At 42.1% G+C, this 27536-nt stretch overlaps 1 protein-coding gene across 2 annotated transcripts in view; it reads left to right on the top strand.

Moving 5' to 3' along the window:
• Positions 1-26367, top strand: part of USP44 (ubiquitin specific peptidase 44) — a 42264-nt gene extending 15897 nt beyond the window's left edge. For both annotated transcript variants that reach the window (XM_043969340.1, XM_043969339.1), the window contains 5 exons: positions 3738-5245; positions 19217-19415; positions 20688-20796; positions 24479-24684; positions 25851-26367. In XM_043969340.1, the coding sequence (XP_043825275.1) occupies positions 3812-5245; positions 19217-19415; positions 20688-20796; positions 24479-24684; positions 25851-26053 (2151 nt within the window). In that variant the 5' untranslated portion in view covers positions 3738-3811 and the 3' untranslated portion in view covers positions 26054-26367. The remainder of the gene's footprint in view (positions 1-3737; positions 5246-19216; positions 19416-20687; positions 20797-24478; positions 24685-25850) is intronic.
• The last annotated feature ends 1169 nt before the right edge of the window (positions 26368-27536 follow it).

Raw genomic sequence — 27536 nt, 5'->3', positions numbered from 1 at the left:
TCCAATCCAGCCTGGGACACTTAGTAGCTGTGTGACCCTGAACAAGTCACTTAACCCCATTTGCCTTTTTTTTTTTTTTAAGCCTTTTGGATCTAGATTCTACCATCTTTCTCAGTCTATATATCATTTCCAAGATTTTATAAGCATGACATTTGTTCCTTTTTCTTAAAGTCATTGATAAAAAATGTTAAACTGTGGAACCAAGTACAAATCCCAAGGCCAGGATCCGTGTACTAGAGATCTCCTTCAGATCTGCATCTTCTCACTAATGACTGACTACCTTTGGGGTCTGCTGTGTAGCCAGTTCTCAATACACCTAACTGACGTGTTTTCTATCCTAGTGTTTTCCTATCCTTTCCACAAGAATAGTATGAGATCCTTTTCTCAGATCCTTTGCTGACACAGGTTCATATTTGTACATCCATTTACACACTCGTAGGTGGTTCAGGTTCATCGAAACACACTGTAGCAGCTACTTTCTTTCCCTTTTCTCCTCTTTGTCCATAAAGCAAACTGGTAGCCAAGGGAATGGATGCTAAGGAACAATGATGTTCTAAATGTTATTTAAGATCCTGCCTCCTCCCCCTTGCAAAAGACCAAGGAATCTACTTATCAGTGAATAGGGCCCACAGCACTTGGAAGCAAATAATAGAGCATAAACAGATACAAGTGGGTAAATTTTTTTGGAGTCCTCATTTTCTGCTGTAGTTAGTTTCCATATATCTGAAAGGAAAATGGACAAATATACGCTGTTAGCCTCATTGACCACTAGAGGGTGTGCTTTTGTTAAAATCAAGTGCTAATTGAATTTATACAGCATCTTGGGAAGCTATTTGAGCTTTTCATGACAAATGGGAAGAGAAAAGTGTTTATGTAGAGAAGTTGGAATTGAAGTTGCACTACTTTTTAGGTATCATTGAGAGAGCATTCATTAATCTGCTATACACCGAGCATTATTGTATAAGGCAGCATAAAAAGACCTGCCTTTTGAGGACCTTTCTGTTGGAAGGAACAAGGTATATGACAATAACTTTATACAAAATCTGTACAAAGTAAATAAATACTTTCAGGTAGAGAGAGTGGGTGCTAATAATTGGGAAATCAACCTAGGCTTTCTCTAGGAGGGACTCTGTGTGAGATTGGCCTTGCAGGACGGGCATTCCAGGCTGAGGAGACAGCAGTCTTTGTAAAAGACACCCTGTTGCAATATGGAATGTGAGGTAGGGGGATTAACCAGGAGGCAACAAGGGTGGCTGGGAAGCAGAGGCTGTGATGCACCAAGCCTTTGTGGAGGATGGAATGGAGAGCGGAGTGACTTGAAGCTAGGATTTCAATTAGAAACCTAGTAAATCACCCAGAAGTTAATGAATTAAACTGTGTGCCAGTCATTAGGATACAAAGAAAAGGCAAAAACACTAACACAATCCCTGCCCTCAAGAAGCTTACTGATAGGCAGGGAGGGACTGTTTGTTTTTCAAGAGGGAATTATTTCCTTTTTTATTTTTATTTTTTTTAGTGAGGCAATTGGGGTTAAGTGACTTGCCTAGGGTCACATAGGTAGTAAGTGTTAAGTGTCTGAGGCCGGATTTGAACTCAGGTACTCCTGACTCCAGGGCTGGTGCTTTATCCACTGCACCACCTAGCTGCCCCTATTTCCTTTTTTATGAAATTTTAATTTTTTAAGTAACAAGTACACTTTAAATTAGCTTGTTTCTTCTCCTAACTCCTTCTCTGAGCAAATAACGAAACTCTGAAAACATCTTAATATATATTAGTCTGGCAAAATAAATTTTTGCATTGGCCATGTCCAAAAAAATGCATGTCTCTATATTTCAAGTTGATTACCTCTGTTAATAGATGAGTGGAATATTTCATTTTCATTCCTTTAAACTTGTGATTTATCACTTTATTGGTGCTCCAGCCTTTCTTTCAAAGATGTTTTTCCTCTATAATGCTGTTACTATTGTATGCATTGTTTCAGTTCTGCTCTCTTTACCATTCATCAGTTCATAAAGGTCTTCCTGGTTTCCTTTGTGAAATTATCCATTTCATCATTTCTTTTGATACAGTAATATTCCTTTGTGTGGGGCTGGGTTTTTTTGTGGGGCAATGAGGATTAAGTGACTTGCCCAAGGTCACACAGCTAGTAAGTGTCAAGTGTCTAAGGCCGTATTTGAACTCAGGTCTTCCTGAATCCAGGGCCGGTGCTTTATCCCCTATGCCACCTAGCTGCCCCCCCCCCCCCGTTGTTTTTTTATACCACAATTTGTTTAGCCATACTCCAGTAGAAGAGCATTAGTTTCCAATTTTTGCCTACCATGAAAAGAGTTGCTACAGATATTTCTATACATAAAGATCCTTTTTAAAAAATTCATTGGTGATATAGGCCTTGCGGTGATGTTAGCTGGGTCAAAAGGTTTTATCAGTATGGTAATTTTCTAAGCATAGTTCCAGATTTCTTTGCAGAATGAGTAGGTGAAATCATAGCTTCACCAACAGTGTGCTCATGGATCTGTTTGGGGAGGTATATTACTCAATAGGTACATATATAATATAGTTAGATTAAAAAGAAGGTGACCTTTTGTTCAGGTGAGAGTAATATAGGCCCGAATTAGGATTGTTGCCTTATGTGTAGAGGAAAGGGGATAGTAGCAAGAGATGGGAATGTAGAATTTATGAGACTTGGTAACTTGCTGGAATGAAGAGCCGAGGGTAACTGAGGTTGGAAGCCTAGGTGGCAAGGAGTTTGGTGTTTCTGACAGAATTAGGGAATTCGGGAAGAAAGGACGGTGTGGGGGTGGGTTGGGGGGAAGATAATGAGTTCTGGTTGAGATTCCTGTGGGACTTGCAGTTGGAAATGTTCAATAGGCAGTTGGTGAGGTGGAACTGGAACTCAGGAGAAACATCAGAACTAGATGTTTAGGGTCTGGGAGTCATCTGCCAAGGATGACAGTTGAACTGCTGATGGGAGTTGGTGAGATCACCAAAAAGAGTGGGTAGAGAAGAAGAACCAGTATAGAGCCTTGGGTTACAATTGCTGAGGGAGTGCTGAGGTCAGGATTTAGATGTTAATTCAGCAAAGAGACTGAGGAATGGGTTGGGAGATAGTAAACCAGTACAGAGCAGTGTAATGAAAACCCCAGGAAGAGAAAGTAAGAAAGAGAGGAGGATATAATGAACAGCATCAGTTGCTATAGAGAGGTCAAGAAAGAATGAGGACTGAGAAGCCAATGGATTTGACAATTAAAAGATTATTGGTAACCTTGGAGAGAGCAATTTCAGTTGATTGAAATTAGAAGCCAGATTTCCTGAGTATTGAGTAGGAGAAGAATTGAAGATGAAAAGTAAAGGATGGCTTTCTTTAGAAGTTTGATTTGGCTGAGAAAGTGAGGAGAGACATATAGATGGATGGATACCTTAAGGGAGAGTCAATAAGGTGATCAAATGAGTTAATGCATGTAAAGCTTCTCCCCACATAAGTGTTAGTCATTAGTAATAGGACTAAATGAAGAGTGCTTTTTTTAATGGTTGAGAGAGGAAGCAAGGAAGAAGAGTAGATGGGGGAGATCAATGAAATAAAGGCTAGAAAAAGTAAGGGGACCACCTGTTACTTTGACAAACAGATCAGAAATAGGAAAGACACGCATTGCTCAGTAGCACTTCTAAAATGGAAAAATGACCTTTGTACTAAAAATATGTTTTAATTGGATTCGAAACTGATATTCTTTTGTGTTTAGTTTTCAGATCCAAGTTATGGACAAAAACTCAATCGGATTATGTATTTCTCAGCTAGACTACATAAATATTAACAATGGATAAATGCAAGCATGTTGGGCGGCTGCGGCTCGCTCAAGATCATTCCATCCTCAATCCTCAAAAATGGCATTGTGTGGATTGTAATACTACAGATTCGGTGTGGGCTTGCCTTAGCTGTGCTCATGTGGCATGTGGAAGATACATCGAAGAACATGCACTCAAGCACTTTCAGGACAGTAGCCATCCAGTAGCATTGGAGGTGAATGAGTTGTATGTTTTCTGTTATCTTTGTGATGACTACGTTCTCAATGATAATGCAACTGGTGACTTGAAATTACTGCGGAGCACACTGAGCGCAATCAAAAGTCAGAATTATGACTGCACTACTCGAAGTGGGAGGACTTTACGCTCTATGGGTACCAGTGATGACTCTTACCCTTCACATGGTGGTGCCCAAGCTCTCCTTCGAAACGAAGATCAAATGTTCACTGCTCTTTGGCATAGGAGGCGGATGCTAATGGGCAAGGTATTTAGATCTTGGTTTGAACAAACTCCCATTGGGAAAAGGAGATTAGAAGAAGAAAGACTTGAGGAGGAAGCAGAAGCGAAGAGAGAAGAAGCAAGGAGGAGACGACAAGAACTCAAGCGTCAGTTTAAGGCAGAAATGGAGAGAATGCCTCCAAGGAAAAGTTCACGCTTGCAAGGCCTTGCCAGATCTGGTGTTTTGGAAATGTTCCCTATAAAGAAACTTGCCCAGAGCCCGGCATCACCGATGACTGGTAAAAAAGCGTCTACCTCACATGAAACAAGATTTAAAAAAGTGAGTGATTCCCCTATCAAACGAAGACCAACAGTGACTCCCGGGGTAACAGGATTGAGGAATTTGGGTAATACCTGCTATATGAATTCTATTTTGCAGGTATTAAGTCATTTACTTATTTTTCGGCAATGTTTTTTAAAATTGGATCTGAACCAAACTCAAGAATTGTTGGCTACAGCTGCTAGTGGAAAGACTAGATCTTCTTGTAAACATCCACCAGTCACAGATTCTGTGTTCCACATAAAAGAAAATCAAGAAAAATATAAAGGCTCTCCTGGGTCTAGACGGCCAAGTCTGTCTTCAGGTTTAAGTGGTGGGGCATCTAAAAGCCGGAGCATGGAACTTATTCAGCCCAGGGAGCCGAGTTCCAAATACATTTCTCTTTGTCACGAACTGCATACTCTTTTTCAAGTTATGTGGTCTGGAAAATGGGCGTTGGTGTCCCCATTTGCCATGTTACACTCAGTGTGGAGGCTGATACCAGCATTCCGTGGTTATGCCCAACAAGACGCTCAGGAATTCCTCTGTGAACTTTTGGATAAAGTACAGCATGAACTAGAGACGACGGGGACCAGGTATCCAGCCCTCATCCCCAGTTCTCAAAAGAAACTTATCAAACAGGTTTTGAATGTGGTGAATACCATCTTTCATGGACAACTTCTTAGTCAGGTACGAATTGTTTTGTTGTATTGTTGTTTTCAGTTTTCAGTTTGGTTAATGTTTTGGGAAGCTTGATTAAGTATGCCATTCCAAATAGAGAACTCTGAATTCTGTAGAATTATTAAGCAAAGAAGATTTCAGGTCAAAAAGACTGCTTTAGGGGACAGCTAGGTGGCGCAGTAGATAAAGCACCAGCCCTGGATTCAGGAGTACCTGAGTTCAAATCTGTTCTCAGACACCTGATAGTTACTAGCTGTGTGACCCTGGGCAAGTCACTTAACCCTCATTGCCCCACCCCCCAAAAAAAAGAAGAAGAATGGAAGATATTTTGAACCTGGGGTTATTATGAAGATGATTATGAGGTAGAATTGTGGGTAGTGGGAGTGATAAAATTGACAAGATGTTGCAGAATTAAGTCCATTAGAATGGACTCCTTTTGAAGAAAGGAACTATTTTTGCCTTTCGTTGTTTCCCCTGCACTTAACACAATGTTTGGCACATAGTAAGCACTTAAATGCTTATTAACTTGACAAAATTCATTGAGGTCAAAATAAATATTGGGGCAGCTAGGTGGCACAGTGGATAGAGCACTGGCCCTGGATTCAGGAGGACCTGAGTTCAAATCCAGCCTCAGACACTTATCACTTACTAGCTGTGTGACCCTGGGCAAGTCACTTAACCCCAATTGCCTCACCAAAAAAACCCCACCAAAAAAAAAAAATATCCAGGCAAAAGAAGATCTTCGTAATCTTGGTCACTGCCTCAGTTCTCTTATCAGTTCAATGCCCAGTTTCAGGGCTGGATTAGATGGGCTTTAAGAGCCATTTCTGTCTTGTGTCCTGTAATGCTTTGACAGCATAGAGAACTGTTGGTCTATAGACTTGAAAATGTCTCCAACAGTGTGTTTGGACTTGGTGGAGAAATAAGGAAGGCTCTCCATTTTCTTAAAAGAAGCTGATTTTTCACCTGCTGTAAGGCTGTACTAAAACATTTGCTTTTTTTTTCTTTTGTGAGGCAATTGGGGTTAAGTGACTTGCCCAGGGTCACACAGCTAGTAAGTGTTAAGTGTCTGAGGCCGGATTTGAACTCAGGTACTCCTGACTCCAGGGCCAGTGCTCCATCCACTGTGCCACCTAGCTGCCCCTAAAACATTTGCTTTTGTTCTCTGTTCCTCCACAGGCTCTCCCTCATTAGCATTCAGCCTTCATGGTGATTATGGCATTTTATGTTTTTCTAGCAAGTTTCTTTGAAGTTACTTTTACAGGTTCTATATGTAATTAATTTGAGAGTATCTATACCTGTGAGTTTCAGTAATTACTTCCTGCCTTTTATAGAGGTGTAACGAATGATTCTATGTGGTGCCAAACTTTTAGTTACATAGTAAATGTTCTTTGACATTAATACTGCCATCTTGTTCTCATTGGCCTCCTGTGCCATTTGTTAGGCCTAGTTTTACAATCACATTTCATTCCGTTTTATAAGTGAACTTTGTTGGGGGAAATTGTTTTCTCCATCCATAAAGATGTTCTCTGAGAGGCCAGATGGCCTAGTGGATTGAAAGTGGGCCTCGAGGTCCAAAAAACATGGGTTTGAGTTCTGCCTCTGATTACGGCCTGGCCATGGGACCCTGGGACCCTGGGCAGTCACTTTGGACTTCACTGCTCTAGGCCAGTGATGTCCAGCTGAAATAGAAAAGGGCCTCAGGGCTGCAATGTTGATTGAGTTTAGAATGTGATACCTACTTTGGGGGGTATTTTTATTTATTTTGTTAAATATTTCCCAATTACATTTTTTTTTTGGTGAGGCAGTTGGTGTTAAGTGACTTGCCCAAGGTCACACAGCTAATAAGTGTTAAGTGTCTGAGGCTGGCTTTGAACTCAGGTCCTCCTGACTCCAGGGCCAGTGCTCTATCCACTGCGGCACCTAGCTGCCCCTCCCAATTACATTTTAATCTGGTTTTGGCTGACTGTGCGAGGAATGTGGCCTGGCTGTTTGACCTCTCAGTCCTCCTGGCATGGGCAGGGATATTAAAGAGAAGAGGGGGGTGGGATTATGGACCTTTCCCTCTCCCCTCTGAATTGCCGTTTTCCTCCTCTCCTTCCTAAACTTGGAAAGGATCAGATCTCAACAGTTGGGTCCATGTGGTGGGTGATGGTCTCCTAATGCAGGGGGCGAAGATGAACTGGAGCAGCCCTGGGAACGTCCCGAGGCAGCGTGGCCCCTCCCAATATGAGGGGCTGCTTACAAGGAGCAAGAGCAGCTGCGGCAACGTGGGCCATAGCCTGGCCACTTCTTGTACAGTCAGTTCTTGATCATGAATCTGGTTGTCTGGAGTAAAGTGGCTGAGAGGTCATTAGCCTTTTGAATGTAACCTGTCCTTGGATTTAGTTTGATACCAGTTCTCTCTGTACCACCACCCCCTCACCTGCCAAAACCTGGAGGGATTGCTCCCGCTTTCCCGTCCGCAGTGACTCTGAAAGAAGATGCCCTTCTTCCAAGTGACTGCATCCCCACCAAAATTGTATGTCAACAGTTTCAACTCCTCCATGCCGTTAGAAAGCAAGATGTCTCCCACCTACCTCTTGGGGCCCCTGAACCCTGGGAAGGAGTTGTCCATTTGGTCCTAGAGGAAAGGAAGCCTTCCAGTTGGAGGGGAGACCTGAGCTACCTCCTCAGGGTGTACAGAGCCCTCTGAAGGGGCTGGGGTAGTTCTGAACCCCGCCCATGCTCCATTTCTTTGTACACTTTCATTGGCACCCCTAAGAACTGGCCGGCATGTGCTTTCTTATCAACCCTATGTAGTTTCAGGAGCCACACCTAAAACTCCCTCTGGGAGACAGTCGTTGGCCACCTTACTAGGTGACAGACTCTGATTCCTTCTCCCCTCCCTCCTTTCACAGAGTGCCTATTCACACTGACAGCAGTATTTTCCCAAGTCTTAAGTAGCCCACCTTCTTACTCAGTCTTCACCAGTTGATCAACCCACACCTGCATGGCTGGGTGTTGGGCAGCAGCTAAAATCTGCCGCCGTTTGGGTGGAGCTCTACGTAGAAGAAAGGATCTAATTGATCCTAAGACAAGCTGGGCATGGGGTATGGCAGGCAGTGGAGGGGAGTCTAATCTAGCAAACCCATTTCCTTTAGGAATTTCACCCCCTCCCTTGCAGATGTCCATTGATTGCTATTGGAATTCATCTCTCTGAGGTCAGGTGTGAAAGAACTCCTTATCTCAATATTATTAATATATAACAACAATTTATTAATAGGATTTCTATGATTTATAATTATTATTTATATAATAATATTTTTATGTGTAATATAATGATATAATTTATATAGCACTTGTTGGTTTGCAAAGCACATTCTCACAACAACCTGGGAGGTTGTACTATTATTATCCCCATTTTACAGATGAAGAACGCCTCAGGCATTCTTCATCTGGTTAAGTGACTTGCCCAGAGTCACACTAGTAAGTGTTCCCTGGGGGAGAAGGGTCAGATCTTCCTGACTCTAGACCCAGAGCTCTATCGCTGCTCAGCCTTGCTGCCCAAAAAGGGACAAGGAACATCCTTCATTTGGAGATTCTCATAAATGTAACTGCTTTTGTAAAAGCACATCCTCGGAGAGCTCCCCCCTCAGCCCGTCTAAGTCAGTTGCAGAAGCTGCTCAGCCCTGACTCCATTAGACCAGGCCCTCCCCCAGACTCATTGCTGTAGTAACTCATCTGCTTTTTCTTTGAGCTTCTCTAGCAACCGCCCTCACTGCTTGGTGGAACAGATTTGTTCCCTAAGGGCCTCAAGTCTCCTTTTCCCAGGAGCAGTGAGAGGGTGAGCCTGGAGCTTTCTTAACCAGGTGGGAGTTGCCAGATCTCTGTGCTGGGCTCTCTCCTCCTCCTTTCTCGGGGCTCCCCATCCCAGCAGAAGCTGCCATTTCTGGGTCAGAGACCATAGGTGGGTTCTTGGCTGGGGCCCATTAGCCCCGTCAGGAAAGATGGCTTCACTTTTGAAGCCACCAGCTTGATTAGCTCCCTTTCTCTTTCACTGTATATTCCCTGAAAATCAAAGGTTCTTGATGCTGATAAATAATATGGCTCAATTTACTTTGAGTCTTAGTACAATGGCAGACCAACTTAGAGTCGGCAGCAACCAGGGAATCCTATATTGCCCACTTTGTTTACCTTCCTTAGCAGCTTCTGGCACCCCTGGCTGAGGTCCCATACAGGATCAGAACTCTTGGCACTGGGGGCCATGCAGTGTCCCACTGTCCCCCCCTCCCCACCTACCGTAAGTACACCACGCGTCTGAGGCGGCCCTGAAGTGAGCACGGGGTTAGGGTTTGATGCTGGGATGGAAAGAGCCACTTGAAAGTTAACGAATAGGTAACAAATAGGTTTATTTTTCCTTGACTCAGCAAAGATGTAGTCGGAGGGTACAACAGCAGGGAGCTTCCCCGCATACATTCCTCCTTGTTTCCCTATGGAAATGCATTGGGTCATTAGAGTAGCCTGTGATGACTCTGAGGTCTTAGAGGCACTCTGGCCCAGACTCCTGCCTGGGACTCCGTGTGCCCCTTAGGTTGTGGGACCAAGAAGCTATGCAGGGGAAGCTGGAGCCAGTTAGCTTGCGAGAATAGCTTTGTCTCCTCTTGGGACTGCTCTGCGGTGGACTTTGCTTTGTTGTGGTTTGATAGGTCAGAATCTGTTTTCACAAATTCAAGGGAGAAATAGAAATGATTTCATTCTGCCGTTCAAGTACATATCAGAACCACAAAATAACACCAGTTATAAAACATTTACAGCTTAGTTATTGGTCTCGTTTGCATGTGCCCATGTTGTAAAGTCATTCAACTGCAGTTTAGCATCACCGAGAAAGAAGGAGTACTTGTCTTGGGTTGCAAATCTCTGGAGTAAATGTTATCAGGTGCTCCCTGGATAGAGAGGGAATGGGGTGGAATAAGTGAGGATGAGGATTGAGGAAAGCAGAAATCCCAGCCCCACTGTTGGGTTGTAGAAGGCAGGAATGAGTTTGGTAGAAGAGTTTGGTAGAAGAAAGTGAACCTCAAGCTTAGTAACCTAAATTTGTTATAGGTCAAATGTTCTTTTTTTCTTTGTTTCCTTGGAACTTTGCGAAAAACCTGGATAAAGTGCAATCTTCCTAGCTACCAGTGTGTACATTTGCATTGTGAGCGTAAGAAGGACACATAATCTCTCACACTTTGCTGTTCGGATCCACAGAAGAATGCTCTACCCTCCTTTGGATGGCATGTTTGCCTCTTCCTGCTTAAAACACCCTATCACTAGTGGATTTAGGGGATAATGGGGAGGTTTTCTGAAATTACTTCCTGCTTCAGAGAGCCACAGTTTAATTAACATCAACTGTTTGGGGAGGCAGAGTGAGGGTGAAGGCTTGGAATGTGCATTTCCAAAGTGAATGAAAGTGGTGCAATGACAGTCACATTACCCGGCACCCTCATTGCTTACCTCATTTTGGACAGTGTCCCCAGTGTATTCCATTTCAGGCTTCAGTGTCCTCTTAAAAACTACACACTGAGAATCTTATGAAGTTATTTTGGATACTTTTTAGTATCTTACTCTAGTGTTAACTTGTATGGGGCCTGTGGAAAATTGAGCACAATCTTGATCATCTTTAGGTATATTCAGAATGAGTTTTTATCTTGGGTTAAATTTCTTCTGACCCTTAAGATGCGTCCTTCGGATTTGGTGCTGTGACTTCCATAAATAATGCCTGATGATATCATGCACTATTTTAAAGATAGGAAAATAGTACAACCCTATCTGAAATGTGGTATAAAAGCCTGCTGGGCTTTATAGAAAAGAAAACCCACTCTAATCGAAGCACTTTGGAAGGGAGATAAACAGATTTATGAGATATATTTTATGGGAATGTTTAACAGACAAGTCTTTTTTATGTCCAATAAGAACAAAGATGTGGCTTTACAGAGAGAAAAATGAATACAAACTTGGCATAAACATGGGTAAGAAATGTCTGCAGTCTAATGGCATGCTAGTCAATTATATTTTTATAAACAGAAAATCTGAAAATGAAAAAATGACAGTAAATATGCTAATACTCCAGTGGATTTGAGAAAATGACACAGTAAATATGCTAATCCTCTAGCAGTTATCTCCTTGAAAATACAGATATTTCCTCTAGCAGTCTTTGAAACCCATATATGTCTGCCCATCCTCTGGAACTCTTGCCTGCTCCTTGATGAAAATCCATCAGAAGGACCACATCTAACTTGGCTGTGCCTTGCTTAAGATAGCTTAACATTAATGGGCTGTGGGGCAGCTAGGTGTCGCAGTGGATAGAACACCGGCCCTGGATCCAGGAGTTCCTGAGTTCAAATCCAGCCTCAGACACTTGACACTCACTAGCTGTGTGACCCCGGGCAAGTCACTTAATCCTCATTGCCCCACCCCACCCCCAAAAATTAATGGGCTGTTGTCCACCAGCTCTCTTGTTCTTGCTATGCGTTTTATTGTTTTGTTTTTTGTTTTTGCAGGGCAATGAGGGTTAAGTGACTTGCCCAGGTTCACACAGCTAATAAGTGTCAAGTGTCTGAGGCTAGATTTGAACTCAGGTCCTCCTGAATCCAAGGCCCGTGCTTTATCCACTGTGCCACCAGCTGCCCCCTCTTGCTATACATTTTTTTTTTAAGAGCAGGTGGATGGAGTATATTTTTTTCTTTGTCTTTTTTTTCTGATAAAAGTATTTTTTCCAGTTACATGTAAAGATAGTTCTCAACATTTCTTTATACCAGTTTTCTATTTTTTTTTTGCCCACATCCCATTCTACCTAAGAGCATAATGATTTGTATACGTTACATTTTCCCTATTAGATGATAAGCTTCCTAAGGGTAGAGACAGTGCCATTTTTCATATTTTGTTCCCAGCAAAAGCAGAGGACCTTATACTTAGCAGGTGCTTAATAATTCTCTGTCGAATTGAGATCATAACCAGTCTCGAATTTGCAATTTTTGCAGTATTTACAATAACAGCCTTTGAAAATTTCTCCAGTATTTCCTCAGGGTTATACAAGGAGAACTAGGAAGTCCATGCTGTAACAATGTCATAGAGACGTGAGTATCCCAAAGCAGGGACGAAAGAGATACTCATACTTTTCATTAAAGATCTTTACTTATCTGCCCACTGCTTGATCTTGCTTAGCCTTAGTCTTATTTCTCGTAGTAGCATACTGTGCTGAAAAGAACATTGAAGTGGGGTTCAGAAGGTCTGTGTCCAAGGCCTTGATTGAGTGGGTGTTATCTCATCTCTGCTTTGGGCAAATCATTTGATTTCTCTGGGCTTTAATTTCTTCATATGTAAAATAAGGAAGATGGATTCTCAGGCTCCCTCCAATTCTAAGAATCTTTGAATTCATAAGATCTCTGCCTATGTCATGGGTTTATAAGTTCATAGATATAGAGCCGGAATGGGTATTAGGCCATTTAACCTAACCTTACTTTCATCTTGCAGATGAAGAAACAGGCTCCCATGGAAGTAAAAATGACCAGCTCAAAGCCACATAGATAGCAAGTGTTGAATATCTGTGCAATGGGGGTAGAAATGAAGTAACATGCACTCAATCAGTTAAGATTAATAGTAGATTATGGAGGTAGCATGGGATGGAGACTTGGGGTGGGAGTTAATTGGAGGAAACCGGCATGCCAAAGCCCAGGGAAATAGACAAGACCAGAAAGACAGACATGAGTGGGTTCCACATGGAGCAAGTGGAATTGTCAACCTTGGAAAGGTTTTGCAAGAAGATTCCCCAAGAGACAATAAGAAATGCATGAAGTCAAAAGATATACCAGTTTTCTAATTTCAGATTTTTCTCCCTCCCTCTTCCCTCCCCTAGACAGCAGGTAATCTGATATAGGTTATATATATATATATAAAATATTAAACATATTTCTGCATTAGTCATGTTATAAGAGAAGAATCAGAGCAATGAGGAAAAACCTCAAAATAGAGAAACAACAGCACCAAAAACAAAAGAAATAGTATGGTTCCATCAGCATCTATACTCCACAGTTCTTTTTTTTTCTGGATTTGGAGATTCCCCTTCTATCATGAGTCCCCTGGAACTCTCCTGTACCATTGCATTGGTGAGAAGAATCTAGTCCATCACAGTTGATCAACACACAATGTTAATGATAATGTGTACAATGTTCTTCTGGTTCTGCTCATCTCACTCATCATCAGTTCATGCAAGTCCTTCCAGGTTTCTCTGAACTCCTCCTGCTCATTTTTCTTTTGTTTGTTTTTTGTTTTGTTTTGTGGGGCAATGGGGGTTAAGTGACTTGCCCAGGATCACACAGCTATTAAGTGTCAAGTGTCTGAGGCCGGATTTGAACTCAGGTACTCCTGAATCCAGGGCCAGTGCTTTATCCACTGCCCCACCTACCTGCCCCCTCATTGTTTCTTACAGCACAATAGAATTCCATTACATTCATATACCACAACTTGTTCAGCCATTCCCCAGTTGATGGGCATGCCCTCAATTTCCAATTCCTTGCTACCACAAAATGAGCAGCTACAAATATTTTTGTACATGTGGGTCCTTTTCCCTTTTTTATGATCTCTTTGGGAAAAAGACCGAAAAGTGGTATTGCTGGGTCAAAGGGTATGCATAGCTTTATAGCCCTTTGGGCATAGTTCCAGATTGCTCTCCAGAATGGTTGGATCGGTTCACAGTTCCACCAACAATGCATTAGTGTTCCAATTTTCCCACAGCTTCTCCAATATTTATTATTTTCCTTTTTTTGTCATATTAGCCAAAATGATAGGTGTCAGGTGGTACCTCAGAGTTGTTTTAATTTGCATCTCTAATCAATAGTGATTTAGAGCATTTTTTCATATGGGGATAGATAGCTTTGATTTCTTCATCAGAAAACTGCCTGTCCATATACTTTGACCATTTCTTAATTGGGGAATGACTTGGATTCATATAAATTTGATTTTTGCTATACATTTTAAAAGTAACTCTGAGCCACACATTCCACCACCAGTAGTACTACCACCATCATATACATCCTCATTGAATAGTACAAAAGTACAACATTGAGACCAAGGCTCAAATCTTGGCTCTGCTGCTTTGTATCTATGTAGGGGAATTTTCTCTGCTCCTCATCTTCAACGTAAGGATGATGGATTAGGTGATCCACTGGAAATCTTCTGGTTTTATATCTATTATCCAGGCACCTATTTCCCTCTGTTTTGTTAAGTTATGGATGAAATGCAGACGTTGGCTTGTCTAGTAGCTGCTAGGAACTGTTGTCTCAGAGGTTACCAAACTGCTTAAGTGGTGTCTTCAGTCCTTTTTTAAAAAAAATTGTATTACTTTTTCCATTACATGTAAAAGTAATTTTCAACATTCATTCATTCATTATTTATTTACTTACTGTTTTATTTTTTAAAATCATAACAGTATTTTATTATTTTCCTGTTACATGTAAAGATAGTTTTCAACATTTGTTCTCATAAGATTTTTAGTTCCAAATTTTTCTCTCTCCCTTCCTTCCCTCTCCTCTCCCCAAGACAGAAAGCAATCTAATATAGGTTATATATATATATATATACAGTAACATTAAACATATTTCCGCATTAGTCATCAACATTCTTTTTTTTTTTTTTTTGGTGAGGCAATTGGGGTTAAGTGACTTGCCAAGGGTCACACAGCTAGTAAGTGTCAAATGTCTGAGGCCGGATTTGAACTCGGGTACTCCTCATTCCAGGGCCGGTGCTCTATCCACTGTGATACCTAGTTGCCCCCCCCCAACATTCATTTTTTATAAAATTTTGGGTTCCATATTTTTCTCCCTCCATCCTCTCCCTCCTCCTTAACATGGCAAGCAGGTTATAGATGTACAATCTTATTAAGCATATTTCCTCATTAGTCAAGTTGTGAAAGAAGAAACAACAAAAGGGAAAAACCATGAAAAAAACAAAACCAAAAAAAGTGAAAATAGTATGCTTTGATCTGCATTCAGACTCCATAGTTCTTTTTCTGGATGTGGGGAGCGTTTTCCATCATGAAACTTTTGGAATTGTCTTGGATCATTTGTGTTGCTGAGAAGAGCTAAGTGTATCGCAGAAGATCATCACACACAATGTTACCATGTACAGTGTTCTCCTGGTTGTGCTCTCTGAACTCAGCATCAGTTAATGTCTTTCCAGGTTTTTCTGAAATCTGCCTGCTCATTATTTCAACGTTCCCCAGTGGGCGGGCATTCCCTCAGTTTCCAGATTTTTTCCATCACAAAGAGCTGCTATAAATGTTTTTGCATGTGTGGGTCCTTTCAGTCTTCTCCATCCTTGTGTACAACCTGGCACTGTTGATCCTTCATTGCTCCTTGAGGTTGTTTGCCTATGGGGGAATGAGCAGGATGGTGGTGTGTCTGTAGCTGCTGCTTCTGTTCCTCCTCTGCTGATTCTTCCTCTTCCTGGCCCCATGAGGTGAAGGGGTGCTTGTCACCATTCATTTAACCTTCTTTCCTGGACACTCTTTAAAATGTCATAGATTTGCTGTAGAGGTCCAGCTCTCTATTGTCTGTTCTGAGCTCATCGGACCTTTTCTAGCTTGTGTTTCTGGCTGACTTGAAGTCGACTTGTTCCAAACCAAACAAATGGCATCTTCCTTTTGATCCTACAGCTATCATTCTTCATCTCCGCCTTGTTAAAGAGATCTCGGCACTCTTTGACTCTCCCCGGTTCTTTACTTTTTATTAATTTCCAGATTTTGTCATCTTTTGCTCTTCATGGGATCTCCTGTCCTTCCCATTTCAGGGAGTCCCACTGGTATTGCCAAAATAGAAGCCACTGTTGTTGTTGCCAGTCTGTAAGAGCTGGACTCACCCCACTCCAAATCTCCTGCACTACCTGTCCAGCCAACACCCTGCTGCCAGGCAGGGTCATTCCGCCACTCCTGCTCAAAATCCTTCAGAGACTCTGTTGCTTATCAAGTAAAATTCCTTAGCTTGTGCTTCCCAAACTCTCCTGTCTAATGGCAGGCACTACATTCCCAGTATGCCCCAGTGTGTGTGTTATGTTTGAAGGAATGTTTCCTTTTCATAGGCCCAGATTACAATTCTCTGTAATGTCTTCCGGGCCCAAGCGGCAAACTAGGTCCAATCAGTCTTTTATACGAGAACATTCTTCTGGTTACTCTGGTCCTTCAACCAGTGCCTGAAAGGAATGATTTCTAGGCCCTCTTTATCATCCTAGGCATCCTTTTTCTGAACATATTTCAGGTATTGATGTTCTCCCTAAAATGGGGTGCTAAGGACTGAACAGCATGTTCCAGGTGTGTTGATCTGACCGGAGTCGAGTACGCTGAGATAACCCTCTGCTTGAGCTTGTATGATTGAGCATTATTCTTTCCCTTATCCTCATCTCCATTGTGTTAAGGACTTCAGCACATGCTTTCAGCCCTCTTGTGGCTTTGAGATCTGTGTTGGCAAGGGAGAAGCCTTCCTGGTGTCCCTTCTCTGAAGGTACCTGGGCTCTCCTGTGCTATGTGATCAGACTCCTTCAGATCTCTGCAGTGCTCTGTATGAAGGACTTAGTCAACAGTGGATGAATTACCAATTCATTAAAGTGAAGTTTGATACTTTATCTTTATCCTAGATTTTATTGTCCTTTTGAACTGCCGTTTCCTTTCATAGCAGCAGGCTCTTTATGGTTCTTAAATCACAGTCCTTTTATGGATAGAACCTTCTTCCTCCCCACACCCTAGCAGGCCTTATAACAAATTAAAATTGAAGAAGCCACAGCCCAGCCGGCCCAGTGACTGTCCCCCTTCCAATGCTCTGTGTTCTGCCCTTGTAAGAACCTTCCTCTCTTTTCCTGAGGGCAGAGGCTTGTCATTACATTATTGTTTCTCCTGGACCATGACTGGTTTTTCAGTTATTTAGAATTTGGCTTCCTTGTAGCAATTTTTAAATCATCAGTCATCTGTTTATATTGTTTTGCTTCTTTTACTCTGCATCAGTTCTTTTTTTTTTTAACCGCCGATTTTTATTTATTTATGTATTTGTTTCTTTGGTTTTAAACCCCTGACTTTTTTGAGGGGGTGGGGTGGGGCGGGGCAATGAGGTTTGTGACTTGCCTAGGGTCACACAGCTAGTAAGTGTCAAGTGTCTGAGGTCGGATTTGAACTCAGGTCCTCCTGCGTCTAGGGTCGGTGCTTTATCCACTGCACCCCACTCTGCATCAGTTCTTACAGTTATACCCCATTTCTCTGAATTCCTCATTTATCCTTTCTTACTGCACAGTAATATTCTGCTGCAAATTCCATGGTTATTCAACCTGTTGCCAGTATCTAAGCACCTGCTTTGTTTCTGGTTGTTGACTCTCAGTCACAAAGTGTTGCTCCGACTGTTTTAGCATGGGCAAAGGGGTGTTACTAGGTATGGAGTTCTTATAGCATTACTCCTTGTTTGCCAGTCACAGCCCCACCAATAGTGCACTGGCACACCTGTTGCTCTCACAGCCCCTCCAGTCATGACAGTGTCCATTTTTCTATGATCTTTGTCAGTTTGTAGGGTCATAGGTAACTTCTCAGACTTGTTTCACTTGCACTTCTTAGCAATTTAGAGCTTGCTTTTGTGTGGAAGTCGCTAACTTGCAGTTCTCTTGAAAGCTTTACCTGTCTTAGGACCACTTCACTTGCCTGTTGGGATATCGTTCTAGGCCTTTACAAGTGTGTTGTTGCAGTCAATCAGCAGGCATCTGTTTAGCATCTACTGGAGATAAGTGGTTTTAATCCCTCCTTTCACATAAATAAATGTGTGGGATATTATAAAGAGAACAAAAGCAAAATCTATGACTACAAGGGAGTTGAGGGCAAGTCGTTGGGTAGATGAAGACAGCCTTCATATAGTGGTCTTTACAGAAAGGAACTCTGTTCTGAGATGAAGAGGGAGTGAGTTCTGGCCAGGGAGACAACCATTTCAGAGCATGAACAGGAGGTGAATTGCCATGTGTAAAAACCAGAGAGGAAAGCGGCAGTTGGGCTGGCTTCCTGAGGGACATCCAGGAGGCTGAAAGTAGAGGTTAGGGCCGGCTGTGACAGGCTTGAAAGGGTAAACAGAAGAGTGCATACTTGTCCTGAACACAATAGGGAGCTGATGGAGTCCGAGGAAGGCTTGGCATGGTCATGTCTGTGCTGAGGCCCAGACCTAAGGTTGTGTGTGGGGAGAAGAGGTAGAAAGAGCAGAGATGTCTGGGGCAGCTAGGTGGTGCAGTGGATAGAGCACCAGCCCTGGATTCAGAAGGACCTGAGTTCAAATCTGGCCTCAGACACTTGACACTTACTAGCTGTGTGACCCTGGGCAAGTCACTTGACCCCAATTGCCTCACTGCCCCCCCCCCCCAAAAAAAGAGCAGAGATGTGAAAGGAGAAATGGCAAGATTAGGCAATGAGTTTCTTATATAGCTAGGATGTCAGTCTCTTGACATTTGATGCAAGTATTTTCCCTACCAGAGAAATTTCTTATTCTCTCTGCAGTTATTTTCCTTGTACAAAACCTTTTTTACATCTCTGTAATAAAAATGGTCTGTTTTGTCTTGTATTATTGCCATTGCTCTCTCAGGCTTGGAAAGGTGTTTTAAAGGCAAAAAAAAAGCATCAAGAATGTTTTCTCTGTTAAACTTGTCTAGTACCTTTTTTTGTAGATCCCATTATGAACATCTTCAGGACAAATTTTTTTTTCCCAATTGTTTTTGGTTTTTTTTAACGGGGCAATGAAAGTTAAGTGACTTGCCAAAGGTCACACAGCTAGTAAGTGTCAAGTGTCTGAGGTCAGATTTGAAACTCAGGTCCTCCCGAATCCAGGGCCGGTGCTTTATCCACTGAGCCACCTAGCTGCCCCCAAATATTTCTTTTAATGCTACTGTTACTAACAGGAGAGGGCATTGGAATATTTGGAGAGACTAACTTAATATTTGTATTTACAGGTTACATGTCTTGCTTGTGATAATAAATCAAATACAGTCGAACCGTTCTGGGACTTGTCGCTGGAATTTCCGGAAAGATACCACTGTAATGGAAAAGAAATGGCTGCCCAATATCCCTGCTTGGTTACGGAGATGTTGGCCAAGTTCACAGAAACTGAAGCTTTAGAAGGAAAAATTTATGTGTGTGACCAGTGTAACAGTGAGTAAAGACAGTATGTAATTTTAGCTGTGTTTTGTGTCTTGCGCAGAAACATACAGGAGAAGGGGAAAGTTTCACCAGTTACTTAAGGGTTGTCTTTAGTGAGGGAGTAGGGTCTTCTGGGCTAAGTGGTCCCTATGTAATCTGTGGGTCACTGGAATGACCAGAGAGTGAGTGAGTGAGTGAGTGAGTGAGTGTGTGTGTGTGAGTGTGTGTGTGTGTGTGTGTGTGTGTGTGTGTGTGAGTGTGTGTGTGTGTGTGTGTGTGTGTGTGTGTGTGTGTGTGTGTGTGAGAGAGAGAGGGGGGGGGGCGGACGGGGAGAGGAAGGGGACAGAGGGAGGGAGGAAACAGTGGGTTGTCACAGTGCATGTGCTGAAGAGGTGGACTACAGCCTACCGCTGCAGGGTGAGTCTGGGTGTGGGGAAGACCCACCTACGCATGAGATCAAGATTCCTGTTAAGGAACAAGCACTACTCTCGATTCACCAGCAGCACAGCAAATGGAAAGAGCGATTTGCTCGGTTGCCCTTGACAAAATTGATCTGTATTTATGTGGTGATAGGCCTGGGGTTGGTATTTTTTCTGCCCTGAAAACAATGTTTCATTTCTGTGTCTCACAAAGATGATTCTAAGGATTTCAGTGGTAATGTGGAGGGGTGGCTGCCTGCCGCCAAGCTCCTTCTAATTAGATACATCCTTCTGAATTGGAGACACTGCATCAGCTACTGTCTACAAAAATATTTAAAAATTGGGTATTGCTATAATTACCATTTGATTTTTGGGTCCTGTTTTTTAAGTAACCCAGGATTTTAATCCCATAGGGTCTAAATGAGAGGCTAAGAAGGAGTTAAGCAGTCACGGGCTTGTGGCAAGTTTGTGTTGGGTGATTTTTTTTCTCCCCGAGCAGTTTAGAACCTGTTACTGGAAGGGGGCATGAGACTTCAAACTGATAGGCCCCAAGAGGGTTAAAAGTCCTTTGTACCATATTGAAAAAGCAAAATTAGGGGAGGCAAGTTTTCTTTCAGGTTGAATACCGGGGTTGCCAGGGCCTGCATGTCCTGAATGGCTTTCAATGGGCAAGGCTCTAGAAGCACGTTGCTCTCAGTTTGGAGCAGAGCTCTTGGAAAGCAGCCTCTACTAGGCAGGGTAAGGGCCAGCCCCTCTCCCTCCATGAATAAATAGGTTCGATGAGATTTTTTTTAACCATGAATTTTCTTCAGTGAGTTTTTCTTTACCTTAGTCTGAAGTTGAAATTGTGCTTTTTCCATTAAAGCAAAGCGCAGGAAATTTTCTTCGAAACCAGTTATACTGACAGAGGCCCAGAAACAGCTTATGGTGTGTCGGCTGCCTCAGGTTCTGAGACTACACCTTAAACGGTTCAGGTCTGTATCAGAGACAGCTACTTATAACTGCACGTTTTGGACTTTGAACTTACCCAATGTAACCAACCTTATCTCTTAGAACTGATCGATTTCAGGATGATTTTCACTGAACTGTTCTAAAAATTGTAGAGCCTTTGGTTAGTTTTGCCGGGGATGGCACAGATCTGTCTTTTAAGCTGCTTCTGTTTAAAAAAAAATCTTCACAACAAATGCAGTGCTTTCACAGTTTCTACTTGTGGGGTTTTTAAAAAGGCAAATATACTTTATTATATAATTTTTCTGTCTGCCTTATTTTTCTTCAACGCATGGCCTTTCTCCACAGTAGATAGTCTTTTGTTGTTTTTCTGGGTGGGGTTGGTTTTGGGGGGTTTTTTTTGGTTTGCAGGGCAATGAGGGTTAAGTGACTTGCCCAGGGTCACACAGCTAGTAAATGTCAAGTGTCTGAGGTCAGATTTGAACTCAGGTCTTCCTGAATCCAGGGTTGGTGCTCTATCCACTGCGCCACCTAGCTGCCCCAATTCAGAACCATTTTTAAAAAGAACTGAACACAAATCATCTGAAGTGTCATTAGCAGGCTGAGATTGTGTGCTTGTGAGAATCCATGTTAACCAGATTGTAGTTGTTAGCTTCTGGCTCTTCACCCAGATGTTAATATTGGATCTAATGATATTGGTTAATCCAGTGTAATTCAGTGTGTGTATATAGACAACTCTGGCCATTGTGCTCATTAAATAAATGTAGCACATTTGTTGTGCTTGGCCCACTCTGATAAGTTGTGTTTACTCTTGGGGAGTTTGTTCTTACCATCAGCATCTAGAGCTTTCACTGCTCAAACCTATAGTGGCTTCTTTTTATCTAATCGATCAAATCTGAAGTCCTCAATTTAACATTAGGACCAGAGTGCTTTTCTCCCAGTTTTTCACACCTAGCTAATAATCCAGTCCAACTGGGTCTCTCCAGACTTCTGGGTCTCCCACCCTCTCTGTGACATTCCTATTCCTCATTCTAAGCCTTGGCTTGTGCTATTCTAATCCAAATGCCCACCCTTTAAGCCCAAAACCTCAGGGGTTAATATTTGCGCATGCATGCTCTTTCTCTCTCTTTCTCTCCCCCCCTTCTCACTTACCGTATTCTTTAATATATGCTGCACAGTTTGACATCCTACTGACATAAGACAGTATATCATATACTGTCTTATTTTCATGGTTTCATCTGTGTATACAACATATCCAATTAGACTGTGAGTTCTCTGAAGGCAGATAGATGCAGCTGGTGGCACCACAGATAGGCTTGAAGTCAGAAGGACCTGAATTCAGATTTGGCCTCAGGAACTTAAGAGGGTCACTCATCACTAGTATGGTCCTGAGCAAGCTGAGGAAACTGTCAAATAAAAAGAACCTTTGCACCTCCCTCCTGTGCTTGTGTGAGATAATCAGCACAGGTTCGGGCACATAAGTGTTTGATAGATGCTTGTTTCTTCCCCTTCACTTTTCCCCCTTTGCTTTGTATCTTCCCCTTAGTCTCTCCACACACCTGCTAAGTCTATCATTTATGGCCACGAGTCAGTGACTCACACTGAGAAATTGTCATTGTCCTCCTGACTTGATCTGATTTGAAGAACCGATCCTGTTCCTTAGAAGCTGTCCCCGTGATCTGGAGAGAAAGGGTTCCCCTGTCCCCACCCTGTGACCTACTTTTGGATTAGGGCACTCCATGTTTCTCTTGCTCCAAGCAGCACTGGCATCTTTTGGATTCCTCTGTATTCTAAGAGAAACTTAAGGCCCATATTCCCCCAGATCTGTTGTCTTCACCTAGATTCTGATGGTTCTTTCTCAAGGAAAAACCTTACTCTTGGAATACCATTCCTCTGCTAATTAATATGTCACCTAAGACTTAGGATAATGTAGAGGCTCATCTTGTCGATATTGTTTTACCTTTTTTTTTTTTAACTGGGGGGGGGTGGCAGTGAGGGTCAAGTGACTTGCCCAGGGTCACACAGCTAGTGAGTAGCAAGTGTCTTGAGGTCGGATTTGAATTCAGGTCCTCCTGAATCCAGGGCCAGTGCTTTATCCACTGTGCCACCCAGCTGCCCCCTGTGGATATTGTTTTAAATGAAAGTTAGAAAGGAGATGTCTGTGGGCTGGTGTAATTTGTCTTCTTGATATAAGTATTCTTCCTGAATTCTTAAACTGGAGGGGAGGGGGTAAGAACCCTGTGGGACTTTAGAAGTCACCTAGTTTTTCCCCTCAATTTACAGATGAAGAAACTAAGGACCAGAGACATAAAGTGACCATTAGAATTAAGTAGCAGAACCAGGATTCACATTCAGGTTTTGAGTCTGTATGTGGCATCTTAGAATGGCCTACATTCAGCCTCCCCAGAAGAACCATGAGGCCTCAAATGCCATAGATAGAATCTGGTTCACTGGGGAAGAAGGGATGCCCCGCTGGCATCTCGCTGTTTCCCTTAGGGAGCCTCTCTGACCATTTAGAAGGTAGGGGACCACAGAGCATAAGCCAGTCTTGATAGTGCTGAAATAGCTAGCTCCGAGATCTCAAATCCAAACTCATTGAGCTTTGCTGCCTCTCTGTGGTCAAAGGAATGTTTGCCTGGTAAGTCGGCTGCCAACCTGACTTTTCTTTAGAAAAAAAAAGTGATTTTAAGTATCGATATTTTCCAGTGTTCTTCCCCAGTTAAGTAAAACCAACCAACATAGAGGCAGGGAATTGACAACTTGCCATGTTTTGAATCCCTTTCTCTGCAGGAGAAGGAAACAGTTCAGTTTCCCACTCATCTGTATTCATGTTTGTTGGTGTTTTTCATGTGCTTTTTAAGTCAAGGAGTACTGTGTCATCTCCTGCTTCTTTCCCAGAGTTCCTTTGTGCTCCCCATTGCTTTAGGTGCAACAATACTCGATTACATTTACATGCTATAATTGTTCAGCTGTTCCACCTACTCTGTTATGTTGCTGTGAACGTTTTAGTATATACTGAATCTTTACTGTGTTTCTCTTTGGGGCATAGACATAACAGTGGGATAAGTGGCTCAAAAGAGTATGAAAAGTTTATAGCCATTTTTCTTGCGTCATTGTTTCCCAGGACAGTAGCACATTAGTCTAGCGTGTTTTCTCAGCCCCTTCTCCCCTGAACGATTGCTGCCTTAGTGGCCTATGAAAATCTGAGTTGTCTTATTTGCACTTTCTTAATAATGATTTAAGAGTATTTTTTTCGTGTGTAGTTTTGATAGTATACAGTTCTTTTTGAAAATTGTGCCTGTCCTTTGACCACTAATATATTGAGAAAAGCTTTTGGTCTTGTGCATTTCTGTCAATTCCCTGTATTAGACATCAGACCTTACAGATTCTCTGATCATGGGGAGAATCTAACCAGACAAGGTATGGAAGAGAGAAAAGACAGTTTTGATTTTACATCATTTAAGTGTTTGCATGAACACAACCAGTGCAAGCCACGTAAGAACAACTGGAGGGCGACCTTGCTATCAGTGATGTCATAGTAGTGCTGGCACCCATGACCTTAGGTGACTATTGTATGATTGGCCCTAGGAAATTCTGGTTGGTTACCATCGTAGTGACTTAGTTGTCGGGTCCTGATGAGACTCTTTATGGTGTAGGATGACCGTGACAAGATGTGTAGCGTGTTTTGTTTCTCATATCTCCCCCCAGGTGGTCAGGGCGTAATCACAGAGAGAAGATAGGCGTGCACGTTGGCTTTGATGAAACTCTGAACATGGAGCCCTATTGCTACAGAGAGTCTCTCAAGTCCCTCAGACCAGACTGCTTCATCTATGATTTGTCTGCTGTCGTCATGCATCATGGGAAAGGGTTTGGCTCAGGACACTATACTGCCTACTGCTACAACTCTGAAGGAGGTGGGGATTGAAAACCTTTTTTCTTATTAGAGCTTTGTTTGGGGAAAAGATCAAAGCATTTGGTAAAAAGGCTTAGAATAAAGTCCACATTGAAAAGCCATCATATCAGGGGCAGCTAGGTGGTACAGTGCATAAAAGCACTGGTCCTGGATTCAGGAGGACCTGAGTTCAAATCCGGCCTCAGACCGGATCCTGTGTGATCCTGGGCAAGTCACTTAACCCTCATTGCCCCACCAAAAAAAAAAAAAGAGAGAAGCCATCATATCTGCTAAGTTTGGCTTGTTCCTCTGGTGCTGTTACCTTGGGTAGAGAAAACGTGTAGTATCAGAACTTGCCATCAGAATAAATATTAGAACTGAACTGGACCTTAGGTCTTCCAATCCAAAGGGACCCTTTATTTTACAGAAGAGGAAACCACTTTCCTTTGACATCAGTAAGGGCCGTTTAGTGGTCATTCACATGGAGTATTAGCATTTTAGCTTTTCCCAAGATGGTATCAGTAGATAATAGGAATAACATGGGTAAGCCAGAAATGGGAATGCCACATTTAAGAAGATGAGACTATCATTTAATTGTTCCCTTTCTTAAATGAAAGGCTACTGGGGGGGTGGGGGGAGAGTAAGGAGTTGGCCTGTTTCCTTTGAATTGTCTGATCAGCAAAAAGGTCACTGTTTGGAGCTGTGACCCTTTCTTCCTTAGAACTTGCCCAGTCTCATGTTGCTGCCAAAAAGCAAGTGGCATTGGGGGGTGGGGGGCACTTAGAACCCAGATCATCCATAAAGTGGATCCAGGTGCCCTGATTTGTCAGGAGTTTGCCAGTTACTCTTGGTGAGTTCAGTTAAATCAGTAACAAAGAATAGGCTTTGATTAGAGGATTCAGATATTGTGTAATCAAGAAGAGTGTGAGATGTAATCACTTCAATCAGGGTTTCATTACTGATGCTACAAACTTTTTAAAACTAAAGGTAGATGAAAATATTAGAGTAAGTTTATTCAATATTGAGAATATTCTTAAGCAATATTATTAATTTTAGTGTCAACGCAACAAATGTTTAGTCATTCTGAAAAACATCTCATTTAGTAGGAAAAAAAGAAATTCCAATAAAATGGTTATTATTTTGGATTTGCCCTGTAGCACAATTTTAATCATGTACCTAACTTTTTAGGATTCTGGGTACACTGCAATGATTCCAAGCTTAACATGTGCACTCTGGAAGAAGTGTGTAAGGCCCAAGCTTACATCTTATTTTATACCCAGCGAGCTCCTCAGGATGGACATTCTAGACTCTCTGCCCCTGAATTACTGTCTCCCAGCCCACAGCCAGCCAGGGAAGAAGCCAGCCCTCCTCTGAGTGTCAGAAGGAGCTGATCCAAAGACAGTGGCTTCCTGTAGTGGCTTGGGGCAATCTGCTTTGAATCCGGCTGAGGTAGGGGGTTTGTTTTGTACTTTCTCTTGTGAATCAGTGTACACTATGTTTATATATTTTGTATCTAGCAAAACAAAGCATTCTTTTTACAGAAACAAAGTTGGTATAAATTAACACTTGTATATTGACAGTAGGTAACTTTTAAACATTTTTTAAAGGACCTGGAGTTTTCTTATACAGCTCTTTTGTTTTTTGGTTTGTTTTTTTAAGAGAAGAGTCTTTAAATTTTTAATGTTTACCTCAGACTGGTGTTCATTCTTTTTTATCTTTTTTTTTTTTAATCATGGATTTTTATGAGACTGTCACTAAAATTCTGGTTACACCATTTTATGTACATTTGTTATTATATGCCTTCTTAAAGGTTATTCCTACAGGGCTAATTCTTTTAGATATTAAGATAGACCATTTCGCCAAAAAAAAAAAGGGGGGGGGTTCTTTTAGGTTGGGCTGGGCATATATTATTGAGCACTGCCACGTACAAGACTCTGGGAGACAGAAAACAGGCTCTTCTTGGCCTTAGTCACTTGGAGAATTAAACCCGTATCACCAATTAGTGGTTGGCCTAACTCACCCCCTAGGGTGGGGGGGGTGGGGGTTTCTTACAACTTGTTTTATGAACAACTCCCTTTTGGTTATATTTTAAACAGAACCAAGTAAACAGGGCCTAGTTCTGATAGACCTGGCTATGTAGGAATGTTTTGTTTTGTTATGAAATACTAGAGCAAAGGACAATTGTTCTTTACTGGGCATACTCAAATTTTGTCCAAATGAAAACGGGCAGCTTATTAAGTATTGAAGTGAGCTTAGTGTTGTGGGTATGGGGAAGTCTAGAGAAGGATGGCAACAGTGATGGCTAGGATCAATATAACTCTGTTCGAGTTCCTTTAAATAAAGCAACCAGAAAATGTGAATTTAGTGACCATCGTGCAGAGATCATAAGACAAGCCTCATTAGTTTGAGCTAAACTCTTCAGGCTAACAGGTCCTAGCCATTCCTGGCTTGGAAGGATTAGATCTCCCAAGGAAGCCACTCTGTAGGCTATCTTTAGTTTGGATGAAGAATGGGAAGTTGCACAGAGCATGTGTTGAAGGATGGATGACCATTCAAAATGTATGTGTGAGAATCAGTCTCTTATCACGCTGCACTTTGCATTTGGATTGTTTATTCTCTTGCTCTGAGCATCTTAAGTGGAGCTTGGATGAGATGCTGCCCTAGTAAGACTCAAGTTGTGTATCTTTTAAAGTTTCTTTTTTTTTAAAAGGGGCCTAAACTATTCGAGTCTGTGCTTACCTTTCCTTGTATTTAAGAGGGCGGGCTCTTATGAGCGAATAAGGATGAACGATTTAAATCCTATTAGGCCAACTTCCCTTCTGCCTTGAAATTAATAAACCCCCTATTTTTCTTTCAAAAGTTGTTCTGATTTTG

Source organism: Dromiciops gliroides, chromosome 5 (genome assembly GCF_019393635.1).
Source record: "Dromiciops gliroides isolate mDroGli1 chromosome 5, mDroGli1.pri, whole genome shotgun sequence".
In the NCBI taxonomy this organism is placed as follows: domain Eukaryota; kingdom Metazoa; phylum Chordata; class Mammalia; order Microbiotheria; family Microbiotheriidae; genus Dromiciops; species Dromiciops gliroides.
Note: the sequence above shows the minus strand (reverse complement) of the source record. Positions and strands in the feature narration are given on the sequence as shown.